The sequence below is a fragment of the Eimeria mitis genome, genomic scaffold (assembly GCF_000499745.2).
Source record: "Eimeria mitis Houghton genomic scaffold, Emh_scaff580, whole genome shotgun sequence".
Classification (NCBI taxonomy): Eukaryota; Apicomplexa; class Conoidasida; order Eucoccidiorida; family Eimeriidae; genus Eimeria; species Eimeria mitis.
The window spans coordinates 1929-3522 of record NW_013574046.1 but is presented as its reverse complement, the minus strand read 5'-3'; the positions used below and the strand labels follow the sequence as shown (position 1 = coordinate 3522).

The window sequence follows — 1594 nt, the reverse complement described above, 5'->3', positions numbered from 1 at the left end:
ACCCCCCAATGCCTCGGCTGCGTCTCTCATGTGGCGTGTAACTGTCTCCAGCTGCAGCAGAAGAGGAGACAGTCTCTCGATTGTCTGTTCTCCCCCAACCTCTCCAGCCTCAGCGACACCGTCCTCCCCACGACACGGAGTCAGCAGAACCTCCCCGATGTGCTGCACCAACGCCTGCAGCAGGCCCAGGCCGTTACTCCACCCAGCCATCGCAGCAGGGCCCCCCGAGGTCCCCCCCTGGGCGCCTGGCAGCTGCGCCCCGAAGAGACTCAGCAGCCGCTCTGGGGCCACTGCATGCACTACACCATGGCGGTCCGCGTTTAAGCTTAGGCGAGGTGCAACGTCAGAGAGCAGTGCAAGCTGCTCATCAAGAAAATGTCTCCTTCTGTCTCCTTCAGTCTCTTCTCTCCCGTCGGGGCCCACACCACGACGGCAGCAAACCTTAAGAAAGCGCCGCAGACGACGGCGGTACTTGTTCACAGCTTCGTACTGCGGGTGCTGCGCTGCAGCAGCCCTGGTTGCCTCTGTCTGCTGCTGCTGCTGCTGTTGCTGATCCAACTGCTGCTGCTGCTCCTTCTGCTCCTGTTTCGCAGAAGCTCCCACGTTCAAGGCAGCGCCGACGACCCGCCAGGGGCCCTCAGCCTCCAGGCAGTTGAGAAAGGGGGGCCCCCATGAAGGCCTCAGCAAACAACAGCGCATGAAGCCCTGCACAGCCCACTCTGCGACAGCAGCAGCACAGAGCTCGTCTGCATGCATCGGAGAGCAGCAGCCCCAACAGCTATCGCGAGGGGCCCCAACACCGAAGGGGGGCATCTCCACAAACAGGGGCCGCCCCCCATTGGAACGCGGGGTGACGGACAGGTGCGACAATACAGCCAGAGAAAACACAGAAAATGAACTCATCCCTGATACTGCTCCTGGTCCTGCTGCTGCTGCTGCTGCTGCTGTTGCTGCTGCAGCTGCTGCTGCAGTTGTTACATCTGCCTCCGTTCCCTCTTGTCTGTGTGCTGCCTGGGCGGTGAGATATTCCCTGCTGTAGGCCAGGAGACCTAGGCGCCGTTCGCTAGCCAGACGCAGCAAACCCACGAAGTAGAGACAGCAGCAACGGAAACAGCTGCTCTCCATCAGCGCTGTCAACCACAACGCCGCCTCGTCTATACACCCTGGCCCCACAGCCGCACCAGCAAACAACCCGCTCCTGCGCAGCAACCTGCAGCAACCCGCATCACAAACAGAAGCAAGTATTACAGCAATTCCTGCTGCTGCTGCTGCTGCTGTGATGCTGCATGCAAATACAAACATGCGCATACACAGACCACGACAGAGTCAAACCCCCACACCCGCACAGAGCCCTCATCCTGCAACCCTACGAAGCAGCAACTGCCCGTGCCGCAACAGGAGTAGCCAAAGCTTCTACTGCTGCCAGAGCCCCCGCCCACCACCCAGCAGCAGTAGAACCGCGGCCCCTCCTCTTCAGGTGTGGAGCCGCCAACGGGATTTCTAAGACCCAAGAGAGAGTCACACAGGCAGTGAGGCTCACCTCAAGAGGACTTGCAGCGGCGAGCTCCGGCGACTGCATGCGGGGGCTTCTTGG

General features: G+C 61.0%; 1 protein-coding gene across 1 annotated transcript in view; it reads right to left on the bottom strand.

Annotated features, from left to right (window-relative positions):
• EMH_0016830 (uncharacterized protein) overlaps nucleotides 1-1579 on the bottom strand; it is a gene marked incomplete at both ends in the record, with an annotated part of 2822 nt that extends 1243 nt beyond the window's left edge. Inside the window, 2 exons of the mRNA XM_013500749.1 lie at nucleotides 3-1210; nucleotides 1371-1579. Coding sequence (XP_013356203.1) covers nucleotides 3-1210; nucleotides 1371-1579 — 1417 coding nt within the window. The remainder of the gene's footprint in view (nucleotides 1-2; nucleotides 1211-1370) is intronic.
• Between the last annotated feature and the right edge of the window lie 15 nt (nucleotides 1580-1594).